Source organism: Pelmatolapia mariae, linkage group LG5 (genome assembly GCF_036321145.2).
Source record: "Pelmatolapia mariae isolate MD_Pm_ZW linkage group LG5, Pm_UMD_F_2, whole genome shotgun sequence".
Classification (NCBI taxonomy): Eukaryota; Metazoa; Chordata; class Actinopteri; order Cichliformes; family Cichlidae; genus Pelmatolapia; species Pelmatolapia mariae.
The window spans coordinates 5,951,190-5,976,646 of NC_086231.1; the positions used below are offsets into that span (position 1 = coordinate 5,951,190).

The 25,457-nt window shown below is 38.5% G+C and overlaps 1 protein-coding gene across 2 annotated transcripts in view; it reads right to left on the minus strand.

The window, feature by feature from the left end:
• The window catches only part of LOC134626912 (potassium voltage-gated channel subfamily D member 3-like), an 83,753-nt gene extending 63,086 nt beyond the window's left edge, over positions 1 to 20,667 (minus strand). For both annotated transcript variants that reach the window (XM_063472807.1, XM_063472806.1), the window contains exons 1-2: positions 20,403 to 20,667; positions 18,373 to 19,532 (exon numbers count right to left, since the gene is read on the minus strand). In XM_063472807.1, coding sequence (XP_063328877.1) covers positions 18,373 to 19,475 — 1,103 coding nt within the window. In that variant the 5' untranslated portion in view covers positions 19,476 to 19,532; positions 20,403 to 20,667. The remainder of the gene's footprint in view (positions 1 to 18,372; positions 19,533 to 20,402) is intronic.
• Between the last annotated feature and the right edge of the window lie 4,790 nt (positions 20,668 to 25,457).

Below are 25,457 nucleotides of genomic sequence, written 5' to 3' on the forward strand. Positions count from 1 at the left end.
ACAATTCTAAATGGAGGCTCTGACTCTATAAGAATGGTAATCAAAGCACAGCTCGAGGCTCTTGTTTATCTGTTTATTTATACTTTGAATGATATCATAGCTGTAGAAGATTTGAAAAGTAGGCAATACTTGAAAACAGTTCAAAAAACCTAAAGCAAACTATCACAAGATCAAGACTTGTTGGAATTTCATCAAAAAAGCTGTGGTTGTATTGTTTACTAGCCCAGTGGTGTATTAACCTAACCAGCGCAGACAATCTGCAAACATCATGTAAAGGCAGTAATCTGTGAGACACATCTGTTTCATTCTTTAGTATTTTTCCACTGTTTCATATTTAAAAGTAATGTCACTGTTCACTGGTGGCTCACAGGCACTTTAGAAAAACAGCACAGCTGGAGACATTAAAAAGCAAAATCAGGCCAGCTGTCAGACTGTCACCTTACAGTCCTTTTATGGCAACTGTTAGTAAGCGCGCCTTGTATTTTTGACGTTAATTGTTACATCAGCATAGCGTCACAGGCCACCCAGCTTCTATGCTGTCAAGGGTTTAAATGCTTTCACAAAGTGATGGCTTAATAGCTACAATGTCCAGCTGAGTGACAGCTTTCACATTTTAGCATCATTATACAACTACTGTATATTTTGGTTTGTTAAACTATCTCAAGGGAGCAAGTTTACACTAACAAAAGAAGTTCACTGTATCAACAATTAGCTTTCTCATATATAACTTTTTTGTTGTTGTTACATATCGTGTGGTAAAACTGGTTCATTCCTCATTTTTAAAAAATACTTGTTTTGGAATATTCATTACTTGGTAATTAGGACCAGTGTTTAATGCGTAATTACGAAATGAGTCAACATGTGTATAATTACTAATGAATGACTTCTGAAATTTAACACAGTACTTTTGACTAATGACAAACTACCAACATTTATATCAGATGGAGGGAAATTTCCAGGGTAGGGAATGCAAAATGTCAGCGGGGAGGAGTGGGGGAAATAAAAGATTCAACATCTTGAACATGTCACAGCTTCACTACAGGAGCTTTTGCAACAACTGCACAAACAAAAATCATGACTTCCTACAGGGTGGCATGATGGTTAGCACTGTTGCCAAGAAGGTAGGTGTCCTTTCCATGTGGAGTTTACATTTTCCCTGTGTCTGTGTGGATTCTCTATGGATACTCTGGCTTCTACCTACAGTCCAAAGACATGGTTAGGTTACCTGGTGCTTCCAAATCAGCTGTAGGTTTTAACGGTTGTCTGTTTTTCTATGACAAACTGGCAACCTGTCCATGGTGTACCTCACTTTTTTGGCTTTCCTGTTGAAGTTCCAACCTGGATCACTCCTATGCAAATATAAAATGAGTCAGTTTACACATTTTTCAAAAGGTTTTTGACTGAAACTATTACTTTTTCTCTTCATAAGCTCGAGAAGGCAGTGACGCTCCTCACTCCAATAAATTCATGAAATACTACTTACATTATGTGTTTGTATTTGATTAACTATGATTTTGATCTGTGTTCACATGAATGCTTTCGGAAATCACTAGTGAAAATGTGATAGTATTCCCCCAGTTTATGAAAGCATAGACTGAATAAAAAACAGGTAGAAATGATCAGAAAACTCTTTTATTACACGTTAACATGAGACATTGGTTTGCTAATGAGGCCAGATTAAGGTATAATTATGCTAATCACCACTTTGCTTTTTCAAACTGGTGCTTAAATTAGCCAGAAAAGTAACCATTCCATTGTCATTCACTAATCATGGCACAATATAAATGCAACACCCCTCTTCCATATGAATATGCTGTTTGTCCTCATTATAACTGATTTAAATTATGTAATGTTGATTACTTTTGACATCCAATCAGAAAGCTTCTTTTACTTCCTTCATGACTTGACTTGCAAGTCTGATATTGAATAAAAAATAACACTTGATTCAAAACATGTATGGAAAACCAACACTTTGTATTATTTAACCATCTGCTGAACTCTGGCTGAATATAAATTGATATTTAAAGGTGAGGTTAAAAAAAGAAGGAACTGAGTTTGTATCCTAGAGCTACATTTGAGACAGTAATGGAAAACATAAATAAACATGCTGGTGTTATTTATAATGTCAGTTAGATATATGCACTGGAGGCATGGACACACACACACACACACACACACACACACACACACACACACACACACACACACACACACACACACACACACACACACACACACACCAAGTAACATTCACTTACATATCATTTAAATTAGCTCACACAAAATTCTACAATCAGACTTTTCTAGTTCTCTCTTTGTTTCATGGATTTTTTTTATCTTTAAGGTACGCTCAGTTAACCTTGACAGTCCACTCAGATAATGTAACTGTACCAGTCCTGTTCCCCTGTCTGCATCCACCTTCACATCACATTGAAAGGTTATTAATACATTTTCTTTACCTTTTCTGTGAGCCCAAACCTTGCCAGCTGTGTAGTGAGATAAGGGCCAAGCATCTAAAAATAACCCACTTATTCGGGGTAAAGAGCATGCTGTGTCATTCAAGGTTCGTCTTTGTGTCCTGATACAAACATCTTGAGATAACTTGCAGGGAGCTATACTAGATACAATCACATCTTCTATCCTCCTTGCTCCCTTTTGTCCTTTTCTTTTTAATTTGATGTTCACCTACTTCCTTTTTCCTTTTTGCCTTTCTACTACTTGCTTTCTTTTTTCCTACCTTCTCTCATCTATCACTTCCAAATGTCACATTCTTCAGATAATTTTATCTAAAAATGTTTTCGAATTTCCAATCCTTCTTCCCTTTGTACATGTTGATTTTCCCCTAACCTAATTTTACATAATCTTCCTACACTTCCCCTCACTTTGTCGAACTTTGTGTGCCAAATTCAATCATATACACTCACTCAGCCAAGTGCAACAGACTGCTCCTACTCTCTCAGAGGGTGAGATCATACAGCAAGTAAAACATGTCATGGACAATTTCACAAACATGTGGAGCAGACAGCCTAACTTTTTTTGTGTATTTTTCACATTAAGTAGCAAAGACACAAACTTAAACTTGTTCAAAGGAGGCAAACTTGTGCCTTTGTCACAAAAGTTGCCATATGCTATTAAACAGCCATCCTTTTAGTGTTCGGTGTAAGACAATCCATAGCGACAGACAGACAGACAGACAGACATGTACACACAGTTAAACTGTTAAACCAGTGGTTCCCAAACTTTTTTTGCTAGGCCCCCCTTTGTTTTACAAGAAAAATGTTTGCGCCCCCCCTCCACGCACAAACACATCCTCCAACCACACACACCCATATTTTGCTCCATTGCGGTTTATTTCACACCTCAAAAATTTAGTAAACAATTAAGCAAATACAAGTAATCTGCAATAAATTACAGGTAGTAATAAAATAAACTACTAACTCTTTTACGCTACATCCGCACCTACACGGGTATTTTTGAAAACGAAGCTGTTTCGTCCACATGTAAATGGCGTTTTGAATCACCGAAAACTGAGATTTTTTAAAACTCCTTTTTTGCGTTTACATGTGGACGAGGAATACAGAGTTCATCACACAACATCAAAGGTATGTGCCTTTTTTCATGTCACGCTGTGCGCACGTTATTGTTTACATGAGATGAATTGCAGAATGGCAGATAGAGACAAAATACTGTTACTGTTAATCTGACTATCTTCAGGTTTTACACGCTTACATATACACACGCAGTTACTGTCCCTCCATTTAGAAAGGCAGAGGCGTCATGGTGTGGTTATTTTACATGTAGTTGTTTTTTTTCCTGTGTAATAATATTCAACATTGCTATCAATACATTTTTCAAAGAATGTCTCTCTGTGCAAAATGGGTTTTAAAAACATAAACAACTGTGGGACACTGTTTGTCCGTGATTTAGACGGGGGAACAAATTGTGGCAGGATCAGCCTGATATTATTTGTATCCCACTGTAACTTTACTGTATAAAGAGCTAACATCTCCAAAATGTCAGGAGTAGTTAGTTATTACAAGAAGTGTTTGTGAACTAAAAATCAAGAATGTGGGATACTGTTTGTCCGTGATTTGAAGAGCCCAGTGCGTGCTCCCGACCAAGGGAAAACCAGTTATGCAGGGGAGACCTACCTTGGCACTTGTGCAGGTGAAACCAAAGTGAAGATATGCTTCACCATATTTTCTAGTCTTTGGCTTAGAATGAAGTTGGTTTGGAAACATATTCAGCAATGCTTCATCTCCTGCTTTGCGTTTGAGTGGGCGCCCCGTGCTAGCTGTGTCCAAGCGGTTTTTTTCTCCCCCTTTTCATACCGTGCTCCCCTCTGCAATGGCTCTGCGTCCCCCCTAGGGGGCGGGCCCCACACTTTGGGAAGCTCTGTGTTAAACTAACATTTAAAATGTATATTCATTCCAATCCATATGAGTTAGAGCTTATATTTATATTAATATAATTATTATTAATTTAATTTAGATTCACACTGGTATAAAATGGCCTAATAAAAATGTTTACAGCTCCAAGCAAAAATTGTGATCTTCAACTCTTTTACTTTGTAGCAAATAAACAAACCACACATATGAGATGTCTTGATGCATTCTCAATCATCCAGGAAAGTAAATCTCCAAAAGTTGAATCTGTTCATCTGGACGTAGCGTTTTGTGGGAGAAACGTTTCGTCACTCATCCAAGTGACTTCTTCAGTCTCAGCTGACTGCAGGTTTCCCCAAACCTTATAAACAGTACATTTGCATAATGACTGAAACCAGCCCACTGGAGGAACAATGGGCTGTGGGGTCAGTTCCTTAATCTTAATTATGCAAATTCCCATGACCATTGATCAACAATCACTGACCAAAACCCACTGATCAAAGCCCACTGATCAATGGCCATGAGTACCATTCGTGGACACTCTTTCAAGGATGAGGATGTACACATCCTTGACAGGGAGGAACGCTGGTTTGAGCGCGGAGTCAAGGAGGCCATTTACGTGAAAAGGGAAAGACCATCTCTGAATCGAGGAGGGGGCCTAAGGGTACATCTTTCGCCATCTTACAATGCTGTGATTGCAGCCATTCCCCAACTCTCTGTGAATGGTACTCATGGCCATTGATCAGTGGGCTTTGATCAGTGGGTTTTGGTCAGTGATTGTTGATCAATGGTCATGGGAATTTGCATAATTAAGATTAAAGAACTGACCCCACAGCCCATTGTTCCTCCAGTGGGCTGGTTTCAGTCATTATGCAAATGTACTGTTTATAAGATTGGGGAAACCTGCAGTCAGCTGAGACTGAAGAAGTCACTTGGATGAGTGACGAAACGTTTCTCCCACAAAACGCTACGTCCAGATGAACAGATTCAACTTTTGGAGACACACATATGAGACAACCCATTTTTGTTTAAAAGGAAATTCTGACTTTGTGAAACACACCTAAAACAAATTTAAAAACTATATTTAATTAATGTTTTTCCCCAGATTATTCAGCGAAAAAAGTATGAAATCATCAAAAAATCCATCACAATTAGTACTTTATTGCTCGCCCTCAGGCTGTAAGCCTTAGAGGTGCCATACCTCATGGTCCGTACCTCAGGCTGTTGCACCTCTTAGGTCGTGCAGCCTGAGGTATGAACTTCTCTACTGAAAAATATTTTTCATCCAGCTGGTTCCAACTTTCTCATAATTGTAGCTGACAGATCAGCTGTAATTATTTCCCTTGGGTTACACCACTAGTGTCCCTGCAGCTCGCTAAAAAAGCAATCCCTCCATATTTTTGCTATGACTGGCACATAATCCACCTGGTTTGTCTGTGTTCTTAATTACTGTTTTATCATAGTATAAGCTGTGATCCCAGGTATTATGTTGCCTGGTGCAATGTTGCCCTAAAGGCCCTACAGGGCCTAACCCCAGCCAAATAGCTTCACCCACTTTTGGGCTCACCACCGGTAGGATCTCATCTCTTTGGTGGAGGAGGCCCAAGCTTCTAATGTTGAGAGATACAGGAAATCGGGTTTACGTCAAGGCATGGCTAAAGAGGGGTGGGTGTACTTCTGTCCAACCATTTTGGTTCGTGTATGTTAGCATTTCTTCCATGTCCATTTAGGTCAGGGAATGGACTCTGAGCATCATGTGTGCTTACAGGCCAAACATCAGCTCAGAGTACCTGGAGTACTGGAGTCTCAGGGTAGGTTACTGGAAAGTGTTCCATCTGGGAGACTTCAGTTCTCACGTGGTCATTGAGAGGGAAACCTGGAGTAGTGTGAGGGAGAAATGACCTGCACTGGCTGAACCAGAGAGGTGTATGTTACTGAACTTTGGTGTTTGTTTGTCTGTAACAAATACAAATTTTGACCATGATGGTAGTCATAAATACACTTGTCACCAGGACACGGTAGGTTTCAGGCTGATAATCAATTTCTTTTTTTACTGTGGTCATCTGTGACTGCATGTCTTGGACATCTGGGTGAAGACAGCAGCTTATAGTCTTTATGTCTATATCTCAGTTTTAGTAGTTTATAAAATGTAAACATACCAGTAGTCACATACACTTTACATTTGCATGGATCGTCTTCCGTGGCAAACAGCACATGTTTATATGTAGCCTGTGGCAGACTCTTTGTGGAGGGTTTTGTGACACACCCCCACTCTTGACTTATGACACTTAATGTGACGGCACCTCCACGCAAAACACGCAACTTGAATGGAAGTGGGTAGAGAGAGCGTGCACTATAAGTCATGGTTAAAGGAGGCCTGCTGACAGCTCTTGTTTACAGCAGAAAGACTTTTACAAGTAATCTGTCATGAAACAAATCTGAAACCTAAAAATGTAGCGTTTTCAAAATGTAATGACTAGAAAGAAAAGAAAGAATTTTGTAATAAGCTTTTGTATAAAGAAGTTTTCAGCTGTATCAATAATCATTTTTATGGCTATATTCAGACTATATGAAGAGAACGTTTTCCCCTCACTGCTTAAAAACTAATAGTGAATGGACTGCAGTATGTTTATTACTGCAGCTTAACTGTTAAAAGCAATCAGGCCTTACTGGCAACAGAGCACAAAAAAATCAGGGCCAGAAAGAAAAAAGAGATGAAAGAAAAGAAGATGAAAGAAAAAAAATTGGAGTCCAGGGACAGCAGAGAACAAGAGTGAATAGTTCAGCCTTTTCAAGCTGGATTTCTATGAAGATAGATAAAGGACTGTTCAGTGATGCCCCAACTGCTTGTTTTAGGCAAGTGGTGTCATAAAAGAACTGACTTTTGAAATAAAAATAACTGAGAAGTTTTTACAGAGCCCGTGGACTGATGGTGTAAAACTATTAGATGTCTAGGAGGGAGAGAAATGGTACAAAAAACTCAGTTTAAGGTTGCAAAACTGTGAATATAAATGTATTAATTCTTTATTTTTTATAAAATGCCGCAGTTGTTAAGACACACTAGCCAGCACTGAACACAAAAAATATCATTTTGAACAAGCTGAAGTAGTTATTACCTTTTACAAAAAGAAAACTGAATGTATCTCAGGGGTTCCAGGCCAAAAACATCCTTTTAGTGGGAGTATACTATGCTTCTCAGCATCTACAAGATTTGCAAGTAAGCAACAGCAACAGCTTCACAGTTTTCCACATCTGCTTAATTTCCAGATTATAACTCTACCTGCCAGTGTTCCTGTCACTGGATGTTTATACCTGGGTTATGCAGACGTAGGTGGAATTCTTTGACAATATTAAAAAGAAATGTAATTGGTTTAGTATTACATATCTCTGACAAGCTCGTTAGCCTTCTCACTCCTAGACATGTAATGTCCTCTAGCTATGGCATTTCATATACCATTGTTTATATCATTTTTATTTAGAAAAGCTCTTGTGAGAACTTACTTTATGCTAGATTTACCTTTAAGGTGGTATTTTAATAGGTTATTGTAAGGTAACATCTTCCAACCAAGGATAATTGCTTTATCGTAGTAAAAAAGCGAATACCCTTCTTCTCTTCTTCTGGTGCGTTTAAGCAAACATTTTTCTTAAAAGCATTAGCCTAAAAGTGAGGTTACCCATATGGAAAAGATATATATAAATCTTATAAAGTTTGTATCTGTCTTGTGTGAAACTTGTATGAAAAGCATACAAGAGTGAAAACAGATATAAGATCCCTTGAAAAATTATATAAATGAAACTTGTATGTTTTGGATACTTACTAAAACAATATATGAAAGTAATGAGAAAGTGGCCACTTTCATGAGTAAATCATATAAGCCTTATATGATTCACTATATGAAGTAGGCCACATCTTATGCAAGTCTTTTATAAGTTTTTACTATTTCTTTTCCATATGGGTAGTTTTGTACACAGATAATAATGAGGATTGTTAGTATGACTATTAATCCTGCTTCTGCATATATTGCCTCACGATTCATGCAGAAACAACACAACTTGATAATTGGATGAGCAATTTTTTTGTACACTATGCTGTGCTGCTGCTCCATCTTGAAAGAGAAATGATGTAAGCACACTGCTGGTTAAACATAGTTTGAAAAAAAAAAAAACCCTTTGCAATGTTACCTGCCAGTTTCTCTTGTTCCCTGCTGTCAAACTAGTATCTGAATTTCATATGGGACAAAGCTTTGGCCATTTTACAATCCCAGTAAGAGAAAGAGAAAAATGTCAAGAGAGTGTAGGGGTTGTTAAGCTTGCCAGAGACCACTATCCTTTGCAAGTTTAATTCCTTTTAAATGAGTTTAGGTGTTAAATGAACCCGTACTGGAGCTAAATTAAATTCCACAGCTATCATTAGAAAGGTTTCTATTAAAGAGCCTTGTGTTGGGAAATTGGCTCCAAGAGCATCTTGGCCCGATAAAGGCAGGAATACTTCTAATTTCCTACTAGCTGCACTCATTTTGACCCCAGGGGTTCTGCAAGGCAGCAAAATAGCCCATTAATTTTGTCTGAAAGCAGACTGCCATAGAAAACTACAACAATCTGTGACAACGTCAGATGATTTGTGTGAAGGAATAATCCCACTTAGAAACTAGGAAGCACTGCCTCCCAGTTCTGTTTCAGCTTGGCACAGAGATCCTGCATTATTAACAAACGTATGACATTCCACAATTAATTGACATTTATTGCTTTCTAAAATGCAATCCAACTCCCCACTTTTGTTACCAATTATCCATAATTAACTGTAAACACAATTTGCAAGTACTAGGGAAATAGATAGATTAACATAACAAGCAGAGGCTAGAAATCAAATTCGCATCCCATTTTCTTGCACAGTGATAACCACGTTTCCATGGAAAAACAAAGAATCCTTCAGATATTACATGCAGGCTTTAAAAAACTATAATACTCAGCTTCTTTTACAGACTGTTAATTCAGTCCCAACATGAGAGGCTTTGTTCTTCCCAGTGTTAATTAATCCCTTTACACATAACTGAGTGTTGAACTAAGAAAGGATTTAAGAGTTAAAATCAGGTCTAAGATTGTTGCTTTCTTTATTGCTTTCTTTATCATCACCAAACTTAGTGCTACAGACTTACTCATTATAATTTAACATTACCCTTGGGATCAGTGGTGAAGTTGAGCAATTAAACCTATTTAGATTTTGTGAAATATTTATAGGGTGCACAAAGAATAAGAGTTTTGGAAAAGCTCAACAACAACAATGTTTATGTGATCCTATGCTTAAATATTATTAACAATAACATTCAAAAAGACAAAAACTGTGTGATCTGAGCTCTTTTTTGGGACTTGTGAATAATTTTGTCAGTGCCTCCTAAGACTACTAAATAAATCAATGAATGTATTTTGCACATTTTGCAAATATCAACCTGCAGGTGTATTGATGTCAACCTGCCATAGTTAGGCTGTTGTTTGGTTTACATAAGAAAACAGCTGGTATGAGATCAGGAAACTATGATATTATGACTAGGGGATGAGGATGATTGGTTAGAATAGGTACCCCATGGTGAATGTCAAAGAAACCAGACTTGACTATTGGAAAAGGAAATCTAGCATTGCAGAGATTGGTATCTTGGGACAGAACCTTGAGAAGTCATTATTACAACATGGTTTGTCACCTGAGCCATGTGTTGTTATTGCATAAAGAACGAATCCCAGTTTTCATGGATTGCAAACACACACGCTGAACTTTACACTCAAGGCAAATATTTGCAGAGAGCAATATATGATATATACATATCAGTTATCAAGTCTGTTGCTGGTTAGTTGTTTTTTGGTTGAATTTTGCTGTTTTCATTTTACTGATTAAGTGGTCTCCCTCCTTGAAAATGTAATTCAGTATCAATAATTAACCTTTAAAACACAATTAAAGGCATGTGCTAAGTGGAAGTGCTAGTTGGATTGAGGCCACATTATGCATACTACTATTGTATTAATATTTGTCTTTTACAAAACTGCCCAGTTTCCAACTGACACACTAGTTTAAGAGGTACTTTGTCACTGCTGGATGAAAACCACAAGGTGGTACCTTCTTGTTTTTTTAATGAGTTGACACTGGTTATGTTGTTTGTGTTCTGCTGTTTAAGTGTGACTTGCCAATGCAGTGCCACAGAGACCCGGTTCCTTTCTGAGATAAAAAGTTATTCTGGAGCCTGCCATTGCAAATTTTTCACCAACCCCACCACACCTTACAGGTTGGACCTTATAGGCATAGATTTGTTCATTTGCTTTCACTTGAGTCTGTTTTATCTGGGTTTGAACTTAAATAACCCAATTTAGGTAATGTGTTTGCAGAACCTTCCTGAAAAGTTTCACATGCACCTTCACTTATATATCGGCCAACCTCAGATACTGGACTGACGGTAACCAGTGGGAAAAAAAAAAATTCCCACCTTCACGGGCAAATAAATTTACATTAGGCAATCCTTCATGGTTCTACAGTGTAATTTGAGCCTAATGAAAAATTAATCCCTATCTTGATCGATGATAAAAATAATGATTAGTTTCCTCTTCAGGTCTGCATGTTTATGGTTGTGTGGTTTAGGAATTTGAGCACTGTATTAAAAATAAAAAACTGAAGCAATGTCTATGACAGAAGTGACTTTGGCGAGTTTTGTTTGTCTTTCTACAGCCAGTTCCTATTCATTTTTCCCAATACTAGAACAAAGAGCGTTTGTGAACAGGAAGCACAACTCATCTGACCTCTCTAGTCCTGCCTTTGGCCCCTAGGCCCAGTCCACTTTATCTAATAGAGATGTTGAGCAGAGAACACAGAGGGAAGAGAGCTTAAAGTCTCTCTGAAGAAAGAAGCAGATTATATATAGCCACTGATTAAGGCAGAGATGGGAACATGACCTACATGCATAACAACATTTTCTCTCACTTTCTGCTACAGAACAAGCCTCCGTCCAGGACCAGGACTCTACAACTGGGAGAATCACTCTAATTATAACACCAGAGTCAGATTTCAATGCACACCTCATTAATATTTCTCTCATTATTGGGTTAATAATGTTTTTAGAGGTGTGGGAGACTTGGGAGAGATGATACCTCACCAGTGAACCTTTGCTTTCAGTGCACCTGTCACGCAGGTAAAAATGACTGCTTTCATGCATTGTGTCTGGATCATGTATCAGATTATAGTTGAAACTGCTAACTCCCTTTCACACATAGTGCCTGTGCTCTCAAAATAGCTGTTCCCCTGGGAGACTCATGGGGGATGAGGGGAGGATGGGGGAGAAAAAGACAGTCGGAGGGAGGAAGAGAGCGGGAGAGAGGGATTTCTCCTTCCTCATCAATCTTTCGGATCCTGTCCCACTGATGCTGGTGCCCGCGTATCCGACAGCGCCAGCGTCGGCAGGCAGCCGCAGGGAGCAGACCTTGCTGAGATTCAATCCAGATTCTTTTATCAGCCACCTGAGGTTGATTTAACACCCCTGTTCCTGGACAGTGAAAGTGGCTGATTATACAGCCAGTCAGTCCCTTTCCCCCCTCATCTCCCTCAGCTCCAGCCCATTACCCAGAACTGCTGTGCTGTGCTGTCTGGGCTCATGAAGACGTGGAGAGGGCGCAGGGAGGCAGGTCATAAACCCGACAAGATCAAAGGCAATAACTATTTATGCGTGTAAATGAATCAAAATCTGAATGTGCATATGTGCTCTTTGGGGTTATAATTTAAATGCGGCTGATAAATAATTGACAGACTCAATTATTGGCTATCAACATCAAAGACTTTGATTTTTTTTGTTGTTGTTGCAAAAGAAATTGGTAACTGAGTATTTTTTTATGTAAATCTTAATGGCTTTTTTAAAAATTCAAACCCATAACATAATAGTCCACATCCAATATTTTTGTAAAGGTGCTTGTTGTCTTGTATATTGTGTTTCCGGACTTTGTAGCAGTCTCACAGAAATATGATCGCTAACCAAATTGAATGCAGTAACCATTTCACCTTATGCTGAACTAAAAGGGTACTTCACTGAATAAGTGTATTCATCATTAGAATCACCGTGCTGAAGCTGGGCATGAGCTGTGATACTCAAAAAGTTGTGTATTTCTAACGTGACAATGTGGTTGTTGAAAGATGTCGGAATAGATCTAATAAAAGACAAGTTTAGAATTTCAGTGGTTTTGAAGCTGTTTCAATCTAGGGAGAATATTCAGATCCCCTTTGTTAATGTTTCTTTTACAACTTTGAGAAAATATGCAGCTTTAGGTTGTATTAAGGCTAAAGCTGAAATTCTATCAGAGGATTTAGACTGAATGTTTTTTATATAGTATAAAGTGTGTGGTTAGCTAGTGTACATGGGTGTTTGCTTGCAAGTTCAATGGTAACTTTATTGTTCCCAATGGGCAATTGATTTTCCTTATGTCCACACATGATACAACCCCCCTCCCCTCAAAAAACATTACCTACATTACCTAAAGATAAAAATAAAAATAAACTTACAGCAAGTTGTATATTGTGCGATAGAAACTTTTTCATATCAATATCTGCTAAAAGCATTTTTTGATAAATAAAAAATGGAAATACAAACTTAAACTGATTTGAAAACAAACACTGTAAATGGTTTTTATAGCATTTATAACATATAAATAATAAAACACAGACAAGCAAACATAAACGAGTGCAGATAGATTTTCTCAGAAATCAAACAGACCAGTTCAAACAGAACCCAAGGGAATAAAAAAACAGTGTTAGATAAAAGATTTTCTTCTCCAGAGCTTTTTATATGCATTGACAGATGGGATATTGGTGACCTCATCACCTGAGCATATGTTCCTTCAGTATGTGAACAGACTGACAGGCGACAGGCAGGAGGGAACACTGCGCCTCATGAAAGGCTGGTGAGTTTGTTCAGTTGCAGTTGTACTCATATGTACATATTTACCCATACTAATTGACATATAAGAAGCTTTAGAGAGTGGGGGTGGGTGATGTACAGGCAAAAACATTTGAACTATTTTATTTTCACCTGACTGGCTTTGTTTTTATAGGTGTGGGTGTAAGCTGTAAAAACAAAGGGTGTACTGTACTGTGTCTTTGCTTGTTCTTTGGTTGCCCTTTTAAATATAGAGTTTTTGTTAGAAGTTTACATCATGACCTTATATGTATGGTTATTTATATACGGTTAAATGTAAAGGTTATTTGGCACTTTTTTATAATTTCTTTAAACTGTTCTTTTTTCAGGGTGGATTAGCTGTACAGCATACATTTTCAATGACTCTAACAAACAATCATTGGATGCACAAGTTTGAATTTATTTTGAATTTTCTGTAATCCACACAAGTATACATACAGTCTCTGATATATACATACACCCAGTAACATACGGTTAAATGTTCATTCGCAAGGTGCAGATCAGATCAGATGATTTTAGTAGCCAGCAAGCCTTTGGGCATAATTCTGACTGGATATTTGACTTGATGAATCAGTAAAGTTTAAGTTTGATAGTGTGTTGAAAAGAATGAGGTTGGGCTTTGGGAAAGCCATTCCAAAACCTTAGCTTGTTTTATCATGAGCATGGCCCTAACCAGCACCATACTTGAGAGTTGGTACAGAGTTCTTAGGTTTAAAGCCTCACCTTTACACTTCCAAACATACCTATTGTAAGGCAATTGGCTTGTCCATATGGGCGACAGCAAATTTCAGTCAAGCTTAAAGGTGTCGATTTGGAGTAGCATCTTCCTTTGTTGGGACCCTCTCAGTCCACGGCGATTTAAAACTTGTTTCATTGTGGACAGTAATGCTGGTATTCAAGCAGTTTGCAGTTCATGGAAGGCTTGGTAGATCCTGAGTTGTTCCTGAACATCCTAACCAATTTCCTCTCATTTGGGTCTTCTTCCAGACTTCGGCAAAGTGGCGATAAACTATACTTACATGCAACTGTTTGTACAGATGATCCTCAAATCTGCAGTTGGATAGAAACGGCTTCAAGCAACCTTCTCCCAACTTGTGTAGATATATAGTTCTCCTTCTTAGAGCCTCAATGAATTCCATGGAATGTCCCATTGTTCTGAGTGTTACTCATAATATTGTTGGGTCATTAAAATATTAAGTGCCTTGACGTCTTGTGATCTGGCACTATATAAAACTAAACTGAATGAAATTGAAATTGGTCAGTCCAGTGTGTGCAGTCAAACAAATCGCTTTTATTCAGACAAAGAGAAATTGCTAGTTGTAGTCAACCATGACCACTAACGAGAAGCTAACAGGCCTTGGCCTTGGCAAATTAAAAGACACTTTAGAACATTCAGCTCCACTTATTAAAAGTTTAAATGATTGTATGTGTATATTTGAGCCTATACGTATAGTTTACCCTGTGTGGATTACAGAAAATACAAAATAAAGCCAAATTCTAGTTGTTTAAAGTCATTAAAGATATATGCTGTACAATCATTCCACCTTCAAAAAAAGAACATTTCAAAGAAATAATTAAAAAGCCCAAAATGACCTTGATGAGTTTGTGAATCTATTCTGATTTATGTCTACTTTATGATGTGTACTACTGCACACACGCAGCCCACCTCAACATAGGAGAGAATGGTGAAGTGATTATGATATTACTCAAGCTGAATACAACTCTTATAATATTTTAAGATTTACTATACAATATTATACACTATAAATATATACAATATACAGTAAATTACAAAGTAGAATATATTTTACAATATTGCAACGGATCTCAGTGTTACTTTGCCTAAAAGCACAGGGGACAATGACTCAGATTAAAATGAATATTTTACTTACAGAGTCAATAATACTAAACAGATCTTTCAGGTAATTATACAAAACCCTATGGTATAAACTATGGTATGAACTGTATGGTATAGTTTATCTTTATACTGATCTATACCCTGACTTCATACATTTGATTTGCTGCAGAATTATTTCCAACAGTATCCAGTGTTAGTTTTTGTAATAGGTATTGAATTTCAGCCCTTGAATTCAGCACTTACAAAATGATGCGTGTGTTTGCTTTGAACGTGCATCAATTGATAGTTTTCCCAATTACAAATAATTGTCCTTGGGTAGTGATGAGGGTCACTTTGCTAGAGCTGTAGATAGACTCTCAGTGTCACTGCCTATTGTGCATCACACATAATGGGTCTTTGTGAAAACACATTGTTCAGGTTTAAAATTTACATAATGCTTTCACCTTGGCATTTGTATCCTTTAGTATGTGTGATACAAAAGAAAGCACTTGTACCACACACAGCAAACCACACAAATATTGCACAGGTAAGGTCAGGCAGCCTGTCTGGCCTTACACAGCACAGAGACTAATAGGACTATTATGGTCCATGCTTGTCTTTCGCACTATACTGTATATACAACAAAACAGAAAAAAGGCTGTTTGCCACAAGTCGAGCTGGGAAATGTCTAGTTCAGGAAGTTTTAGGTCGACTAGCAAAACATGTCATTTGACTCCTGACCAGGAATCTAACCATACTTTATTTAATTTCATTTTAGTTTAGGAAAAAGGCAGAAGCTCATGACATTTGCAGTGTACTTATCTGTAGTAATCTGGTGCAGCATGACAGCTCCCACGCATGCTGTCCAATCCAGTATTTATGGTTTCTGACTCAATGATAAACAGCATAATTATTTTTGAAAATAAAAATTATTATGTCACTAAACATAAATATTTGTAGTTTCTAGACAATATAAATCCTGACAGACGGTAAAAAGCCATTTTTCTATTAGGTTTTAAACTCTATGTGTAAAACAAAACTTCCACATATAAATTAAAGCCATTCTTTGGTTCAACCAGCAGCACTAATATCTGCACAAACAATATCACTTTCACCAAACGGGACAATTCAAAGTCCTAACTAAAGCTAAGATATGGCTTTTGTAGTCAAATAGATAAATAAAACAAATGGTTAAAGTGCAAAGTTAGTTACTTTGCTTTGAATTAGAGATGATTTCCTGTAGTGAAACAAAAAGGAAATTCTCAGTGATTGAATAGTCAGTGCTACATCAATAAGGTTTCAACATCAATCAATTATTTTCATTGGTGGGAGGAACAGGCTATCTGTCCATGTCTTTACCGTCTTGAACTCATCTAACCTTGTGCCTTCGTCTCGCTGGGATGTAGGAACAGGTCATGGCCAGTCAAGCTAATGCTTGTGATTCCTCCAAATATGCCACTTTGCATTTCAAAAGCTCCCCACTAGTAGCTCTGCTAAAAGTACACTGATGGAAGCAATGGCAACCTGCACAGAGCTGATGAGCTGGGCAGCAAGTCAGACACATGAACAGCATAGAACATCTGGTCAGTTTAAAAAGAAATGTTATGGAAATGTAGACTTCATGTCAAAGTCTTGATTCTCACTTGTTGATAATTAGAAAATACATATCTTTGCGGTCACACAAATCAAACAATGTAAAATCCAACCCATCAGTTCTAGTATAGTAATAGCATCTTTCACCGTTTCTCTAAAAAAAATCCAACTCATAGAAGTTTCAAAAATATTCATAATAACTATGAATATTATTATCTTAAGTCCATTTTTCACAATTTATTAAATTCTTGAAGACTCATATCAACTTTGTCTTTTTATCCTGAAGTTTAGAGTCCTGCATTGCTTTCACTGAAATCACATGAGGTGGGAATCTTTTCACAGTTGCTGTGGAGAGAATGAAAAATGACAGAGGCCAAAAATGTTTTCAATACATATAAAATGTAGGTATTCCTTTTAGACAGACTTAAAACGATAGGCATTTCCTTTAACGTGTTTCCTGCTCACTTGAAAGTGATTTATATTCAAAAATACATTTACATTACTCGTGTGAGTCACAAAAACCATTAAAATTATTTTGTGTCATGTCATTTCTTTCCAAAACCACATTTTCCATTTACATACATAGCATTATCTACAAAGAGAGCCTGAGTGAAGAATGCATTTTTAGGAACTCGTAATTATTCTTCAATTCTGCTTCTTTAATAGAGTAGTACACTCGACCAAACTTCAGGAACACTTTTAAGTTCACCTTGCCATTCATGGCACAGAATCTCAGCGAGCTCGAAGGAAAGATTAAGAGCAGAGTGGAATCATAATAAAGGTGACAGAGGATGCCTCATGGGACGCTTTGCCTCCAGGCGTACAGAGGAAAATCTCACTTTATAATGCAGTTAAATTATTTCACGCTCGCAAACCATTTTTTAACTGAAGCTTTAGCTATGCATACGGAGCTCCTGGTTTAGCCCCAATTAGCAAAAGGAAAATTTGTTGAAAAAACAGTAGAAACGCTATTGTTTGTCCTCTGAAAATAATTAAACTTACTATTTATTCAAAGATGATTAGAAGTCATGCCATAAGAGTGTGGAGGTGGAAAAGAGTTGTTAGTTAATTGGAGGGTTATGAATAGAACAGTTTGTTTCAGTATTAGTAAAAATGTTCAAATGTTTTGGTTGTGGCAACCTAATGACACGGAAACGTTTTTTTTCTATACCAAGAATTTACACTGATCAAAAAAGAAACTACAAGATGTGGCTCTGCATGAGCTGTACATCGCTTGCACAAATACAAATCTATTATCTGAGCATCTACTTGTGTATTGCATGTATTCAAACAGTGTCTTCTTATTTGGAGAGCTCTAAGGCAAACAAAACGCCGTGAATGTTTGTGCTGATAGATAAATGCTACACTCCCCACCATTAATCACACTGGCAGTTTCAAATAAGCTGTAGCGTACTGAAGTATGGGGGAAGGCTGTCTTAATGCTCATTTGAAATGCAAAGTGGTTTTCATAAATTATTCAGTTTATTAAAATCATAAGCAACTCTGTTATAATTCTACAAACAAAAAAATACACATATAGCACAACATGTAACTGTGTGTGAATGCATTTACCTGTGTCAGTGTGCGTGTGTGGGGGTTGCATATGTCTATTACTCACCCCAGCGTCGTCATGGTGACAATAGTGTACCAGAATGAAGCTGGGATGCTGGTGAACTTGCTGGAGCTGGAGCCCTTCTCTGCATAGAACATGACCGTGGCAAAGATGATGATGGCCATGGTGAGTGAGAAGAGGAGGAAGCCCAGCTCCGAAGCGCAGCTCTTGAGTGTATAACCCAGGATCCGCAGGCCTTGCGAGTGGCGGGAGAACTTGAAGATACGAAACACTCGAAACACGCGCAGTGTCACGAAGGCGCCGCTGACATCCTCGTTGTTGGTCATCACTAGACCAATATAATATGGCAAGATAGCCACTACGTCGATGATGCTCATCACAGAGCGCATGAAGCGGTAACGACTAGGTGCGGCAAACAAGCGCAACAGATACTCCACGGTGAAAATCATAACACAGGCGGTGTCCATGCAGAAGAACGCAACAGTGTAGCGTTCGCCACATGGCATGTCTTTCTGATTGGCAGTAGCACCACAGGGCACGGTCTCCACCACATTCGTGATGACCGAGACAGCAATGAAGAACCCTGTGACATAGTAAAAGACCAGGGCCATGGTGGAGGTGTGGGGGTTTTCAAAGGCGCGCCACATGGTCTCTCTGAAGTTCATGTTGGGCATCTTCAGGTCCATATTCTCTTCCTGATCATCCTGCAGCCGCTCTAAGTTCTCCCTCTTTCTGTCCTTGTATTCTTCATAGCAGCAGTCACCGATGATCTCAGGTATGATGCCAAAGAAAGTCAGCTCCTCATCATAGGCCGAGATGCACTCGTGACGAGGATAATGGAGCTTTCCCGTTCGGTAAAAGTTGAGAATGCTTCTGAAGGCGTCAGGGTCCCGGTCGAAAAAGTACTCCTTGGTTTCCTCGTTGTAAAAGAAATCTTTCTCAGAACTGCCCAGTAGGGTGTCTGGGTAGCGGTCCAATGTTGTTCTCCAGGTCTGAAAACGACGGCCGCTGACATTGAGGATGATAAGTTCATCTTGTTTCTTGCTGTTGTCTCTTGGCGCGATAGGCATGGGGCAGTTGGCCACAGGCATCCAGCCAATTGCTGCAGCCCTGGCAAAGGGGAGCCACGCTGCTACTCCTGTTGCCATTGTGAAGCAAAGTCTTCCACACCTTCAGACTTAACTGTCCTGAAAATAATCTGGCATCTGAAGAAGAAAACACAAAAAAGGGACCGTGGATAATTAACAGCAACACATTCAGTCTTCAACCAAATGACCAGTGCTGACCATCAAGGTGCTGTATACCATTATGCCTATTCTACTATGAGTTTCAAAACATTTTTCCTCTCTGTTAAATCTCCTTTCACTTTCAGCAGTCTCTTTTTTAAATATCTGAAAATGTCATCTATACAAAATGCCACCTGAGCTGCTAAAAATGGAAACAACAGCTAAAGGTGGATGTAAAAGTTTGTGTGAAATGTAAAATCTGATTTCTATGAAAAAATAAAATGTGCACGAGTTCGACTTAGACCACAATTAATTGGTATGCATGCGAATCAAATGACTCGCCTTTTGTGTCCAAGCCTATGTCGAAAAGGAACAATTGGATGTACAGTTTAACCAACATCAGAAACAACTATAAGGCTTCTGTTCTGAGCAGCTTCATTAACTATCCTACGGTGAAAAACAGTGACAGCCAAACCTGTTGAATCTAAATAAGGAGGAAATCTACTTCAGAGTTCTCCATGCGCTGATAACGTTACGCGGTTTTCCCTGTTAGAATTTTAAAGTACATAAATTACACAATGACCTGATGATGTTTCTTTACTGACCTGTATTACCTGGTCGAGTATAAGCAAACAGCTTGTGTCCGTGAATGTTATACTCAAAACGTGACAAAAAGTGATTCTGTAACGTTCATGCATTAGAAACACCGCTTTTCGCCTCCAGCGCACGAATCGCACAACTTCCCCAACAAACGCATTTATTCACCTGATAAATGCAAATTTCTAAATATATCAGCCCTTCCAAAGATAAGAACTGAATAAAAGGGTCGGCGAAAACAGGAATACTCACAGAAAAGGAGATGGAGTGGAGAAGGGAACAAAATCCCAACTCTTCCAAACCGAGTCCTCAGTTGTAAGTGAGAAAGGATGAGCTCGGATCCATCCAGCGAGCTGAGGCAGCGAGCAACACCTCTCTTCTCCACCTCGGTCGATCGGCAGACTCCCGCACCGAGCAGAGCGAAAAAACGCGACTGAAAGCAGCAGAATTAACCACTCTGTGGGACCGCAAGACTCTGAAGAAACGGTCTGTGTGTCTGACGGATTCTACATCCTGCCTTCTTTGATTCCCCGTCACTGTTTGAAAAAGTGAAATGTGATGGAAAGGAGACGCACGCTTCCCTTCCTTCACCACAAAGTACAATGTACGACTCGCTCGCTGTGCCAGCTCCGTGTCATCAGTCCTCCTCCCCTCTGCCTCACTTTGCCATCATCTGTGACAGACTTCAACTCACTTGGCACTTCCAGTATGGTGGTGATGCACTGTAAAGCAGAACGTGACGTTGTGATGCAGGAAACTGGACTTGATTAATCAAATCAACTTTAAATCCGATTTAAAATTTCAAGTTATTATGTATTTGTTTGCTTATTATTATTTTCATAATCTCAAAATGAAAAATAAACCCTATTGGCAGACGAGAAACTTTAATTCTTCTTCTTCTTCTTCTATTATTATTATTATTATTATTATTAATAATAATAATAATTCCCCTTTGCACATATTTCATGCCATGCAGGCCTAATGTTTTACACCCGGCCTTAACCTGCTTGGTGCCCTTCTTAACGTTTGACCTTAACAAGTCCCTCGTCTAAATGATCAAATCGTCCTTTACTCCTTTCACAAACAAGCAAACAAACAGCTCGGAAGACTTCCTCCAGGCTGAAGAATTTTAGAAACTCTGCTTTTGCCTTTTCCTGTGGAGAAGAAAAAATAAAACCTTGCCTTACAGTGTCAAAGGTGTGTGCACTCATCTCCTTTTATGAAGTCAGTTATATTGCCACTTGTTGCGTTGGCATGCTGCTGACAGTTTTCTCGTGGACAAAATATTTGACAAAACAGTGCTTGTTTGGAAGGAATTTAAAAATACCTCTGTCTGTGTTGTCTGAAGAAATGTAATATACTTTTTTTTCCTTTTTTTTTACACAAATTTGCTCGAAGGTATAACGGTTAGGTTATTTCTCTGGCATAACTTTCATTTTGGAACTGTTTCTATACCAAATGTCAAGAAAAGATTGTCAGCCAATTCATCGATTAAGTGTTTGCTGGGACATGACATATATTCAGAGTTTTGCACTTTAAAAAACGGGAAAAAGTTGCATTAGAAAGCAGGAAGGGTAGCAGGCAGGTGGCAAAAACACATCCAACTTTTACCTCGGATGCTGGAACGTGACTGTTGCTCAAAACCACTTTAAAGTTTTATTTTAATTTCTTGTTTACTTTCATTTTTTATTTATGGTACAGTAGGTGACATTTTGGCATATAACTGCTTGTTAGGGATAGGACAACAACGTGTTTTGAGTTAAAATACAGCTTTTTACTAAATTAAATACACATTACAAAGCTCAGTGTTTGTTTTCAGGTACTACTTTCCATCATGAGTACAGGTGGGACACCAGTGGTGCATATTATGCAGTGATTAATACAGCAGCTAGAGGTCACTTCACTTTAAAACATCACCATGTACTCTAGGACGTAGTATTAAAAACTGCTGTCTTGTATTTTCATTTAAACAATGTTAAATTACCTTAAAGTGCATCGTGGTGTAATGTAAAAAAGTGCTGTTACATACAGTCATGTGAAAAAGACTTTTTACAGGACCCTGTGCAATCATTTGAAAGCCTGGGTATACCCCATGATTCAGTAGTTTGTATTGCAGCTAAACTACATTTAGCTGCAATAATCTAAAGTAATAAATTTCAGTTTGACTTTAACATGCTTTCACATCATTGTGGAGGAATTTTGGCCCACTTTTCTTCTAAATGTTGCTTCAGTTCATTAGAGTTTGTGAGCATTTGTTTATGCAAGTCCCACCACAGCATTTTAGGCCAGTTGAGGTCTGGATTTTGACAGGGCCATTGCTGCACCTTGATGCTTTTGCAGCCATTCTGTTGTAGATTTGCTGGTGTGCTTGGGATCATTGTCTTCTTGTATGATCCAAGTTCAGCCAAGCTTTAGTTGCTAGAGAGATAGCCTGACATTTGCCTCCTGAACACTTTGGTATACATGGTTCATGGTTAACTGAATGACTCCAAGGTGACTAGGTCCCATGGCTGCAAATCAAGATTCAAATTGTCATCCCACCACCAGAGTGCTTTGTGCTGATCTGCTCTGTATGTTTTCGTCAAGCTTGGTGCTGCGTATTATGGCAAAACATTTCCACTATGGTCTCATCTTTCTGAAGGACATCTTTTGATTTGTTAAGATGCAACCTTGCAAACCCAAGCTTTATGGCATGCCCTTTTAAGAGAGACAAGGCTTTTTCTTGGAATCCCTTCCAAACAAGCCCTACATATTCAGACTTGTTCCAGTTGTATTGTTATGAACTTTAAGATTTAACATACTAGCTGAGGCCTGTAGATTCTGAGATGAAGCTCTTTATTTTATTCATTGAATTTCATTCTAGGATACTGGCATACGTTAAACACAATGGTGCTTTTAGACCACAAACAGTCCATAAAGGAGTGTTCTTGTAATGTAGCAGCCTTACTCTTTCAATCATGCTACACTACTTGATTTATAAAGAAACGATATTGGCGTTGTGAAAAACTAAAAGTCAATTACATGTTCTGAATAATGCAATATGCCGAAAAAATATCACCTTAAATTTGTGCCATTATGGTGCTCTGTCGATGATGAGTGGTAATTTCAAAACACATAATTTGGACAGACTTAAAATACAAGCAGTAATGCAAAAAGTCTTCAGTAATAATCAAAACAGTGTGATGCAGTTTATTATACCTTAGTGATGCATATTCCTGGAAGAATTTTCTATTAAATCCAGACAACCCAGCTGACACAGAGCAGACTGTCCAGATATTTTTGTTGGTACATAAAAGCAAAGTACCGCATGAACAATTTAGAGTAGTAGCCAGCTAAAATCACAGGACACCTCTCATTATGATTTTTTTTAACACAGTTAATGTGAAAGAAATACAGGGCAGGATTATAATGCAGCAATCCAATTGTTAAATGATTTTAACTATTGGTCTCTTATACTGTACAAGAGAATAACATTAATATAAAGCAGCACCAAAAACTCTGTCCTCTATAATTTTTCCTCAAATAAGCCTTCATCTTCAAACTGTGAGCCAAAGCAGAGAGAGGGTGTCAAAGGAAGCCCTACAGAGCCTCGCCATCAGCTAGGAAGAAGCAGCAATCCCCACTAGCTACTTCTATCTTACACTTTAATCCCAGGCAGCATGGTCTGAACGTATAGACGCCTCAGGGGACTGCTGGGACTGGACGAGGAAGGCCTTTGAATGGATGGCCTTGTGTGTGGCTGTTGGAGGGGAGAGTCAGAGGGAGAAAATGAAAGGGAGAGAGAGGCTGTGTGGCTTTGGTATTAAGACAGATAGGCTATTGATGGACTCCAGTACATTCAGATATTCAGATCAAGTTCTGCCACATGATGTACAATATTCATGAATTGAGGATTTAAACTTTTTAAGTCGCATGGATTTTTCACACAGGGGTTTGCTTTTGTTTTATCTACCATGTTATGGTGCTGTGGCACATTTGTAAACCAGTTTTCCAATTTCCCTGTATAAATCTGTAAAATTTAGTTTAAAAATAGAAGTTTATGCGTTGTATGTTATGTGGTATGCACACCAAGTCAAATAAAATGTAGGTAAATGTGCACTATTGCAAAATCTATCACTGTTCCCTGCATAACAAAGATAAAAAAAATAAATGAAAACATCCAGCCTAAAAATAAAGAATAATGCAATTGTTATCATTGTCTGAATCAGAATTATATATTAATATATTTAATAATTTGACATACTATTACCTCAATCTGTCAGTTGCCTGATGATTTCTCACACTCTTTCTGTGACACGTTCAAAGCTTTAGAGAGTACATTTACTAGCAATTTTTCACAGTACTTTGCATTAACGAGTGACAGTAGAGACTTTCAAATATTCACCAAAAAAGAGTACCACATTTATTTGGATTGATTTAAATTTGACTGATATATACACACACACACACACACACACACACATATATATATATATATATATATATAAAACACCCATCTCGCCCCTGCGGGCGGTTCATCCTTCAAGCTCGGGTCCTCTACCAGAGGCCTGGGAGCTTGAGGGTCCTGCGCAGTATCTTAGCTGTTCCCAGGACTGCGCTCTTCTGGACAGAGATCTCCGATTTTGTACCGGGATCTGCTGGAGCCACTCGCCTAGCTTGGGAGTCACCGCACCTAGTGCTCCGATTACCACGGGGACCACCGTTACCTTCACCCTCCACATCCTCTCGAGCTCTTCTCTGAGCCCTTGGTATTTCTCCAGCTTCTCGTGTTCCTTCTTCCTGATATTGCTGTCATTCGGAACCGCTACATCGATCACTACGGCCGTCTTCTTCTGTTTGTCTACCACCACTATGTCCGGTTGGTTAGCCACCACCATTTTGTCCGTCTGTATCTGGAAGTCCCACAGGATCTTAGCTCGGTCATTCTCCATCACCCTTGGGGGCATCTCCCATTTTGACCTCGGGACTTCCAGGTTATACTCTGGCGGAAGGGGTTACATGAATAGGATGAGGGACCTATGGATATATATATATATACATATATATATATATATATATATATATATATGACGCATAGTTGTTGGTGACAGATGAGCTGTTCTGAGCATTTCAGAACCTGCTAATCAGCTGCTTTTTCCACACACAACAGAAAAAGTTCTAAAAAAGAGAAAATATCCAGTGAGCACCCATTCTGTGTGGGAAAATGTGTTGTTGATGCCAGAGGTCAGAAGAGAATGGCCAGAATGCTTTAAACTGATAGGAAGTTAACAGCAACTCATTAGAACCAAGAAATGCAGAAGAGCATCT